The sequence below is a fragment of the Myotis brandtii genome, unplaced genomic scaffold (genome assembly GCF_000412655.1).
Source record: "Myotis brandtii unplaced genomic scaffold, ASM41265v1 scaffold1112, whole genome shotgun sequence".
Lineage (NCBI taxonomy): Eukaryota > Metazoa > Chordata > Mammalia > Chiroptera > Vespertilionidae > Myotis > Myotis brandtii.
The window spans coordinates 435,268-435,531 of NW_005353800.1; the positions used below are offsets into that span (position 1 = coordinate 435,268).

Here is a 264-nt window from a genome sequence, read left to right on the forward strand (position 1 = left end):
ACCCTCGCTGGTGCCCTGCTCCAGGCTCGCTCCAACCTGGCAGGGACCGGGTGGTGTCAGAGCCGCCTTATTCTTTCCCAACTTCCTGCTCAGGCACGAAAGGGCCCTTATCTCCGGGGCCAAGAAGGGCTACTCGGGTGGGAGGGGTGCAGCGTTGGGGTGAACTGGTGCACGTCCGGCTCAGCCGCCTCCTGCAGCTCCGGCGGCTGGACCGGGAGGGCTCTGGCCTCAGAGGCTTGCGGGGCACAGACACCTCTGTGGGAA

General features: G+C 66.7%; 1 protein-coding gene across 1 annotated transcript in view; it reads right to left on the minus strand.

Annotated features, from left to right (window-relative positions):
- Positions 1-264, minus strand: part of CHRM1 (cholinergic receptor, muscarinic 1) — a 9,901-nt gene that overhangs the window by 704 nt on the left and 8,933 nt on the right. Inside the window, 1 exon segment of the mRNA XM_014545292.1 lies at positions 134-255. Within this exon segment, the coding sequence (XP_014400778.1) occupies positions 134-255 (122 nt within the window).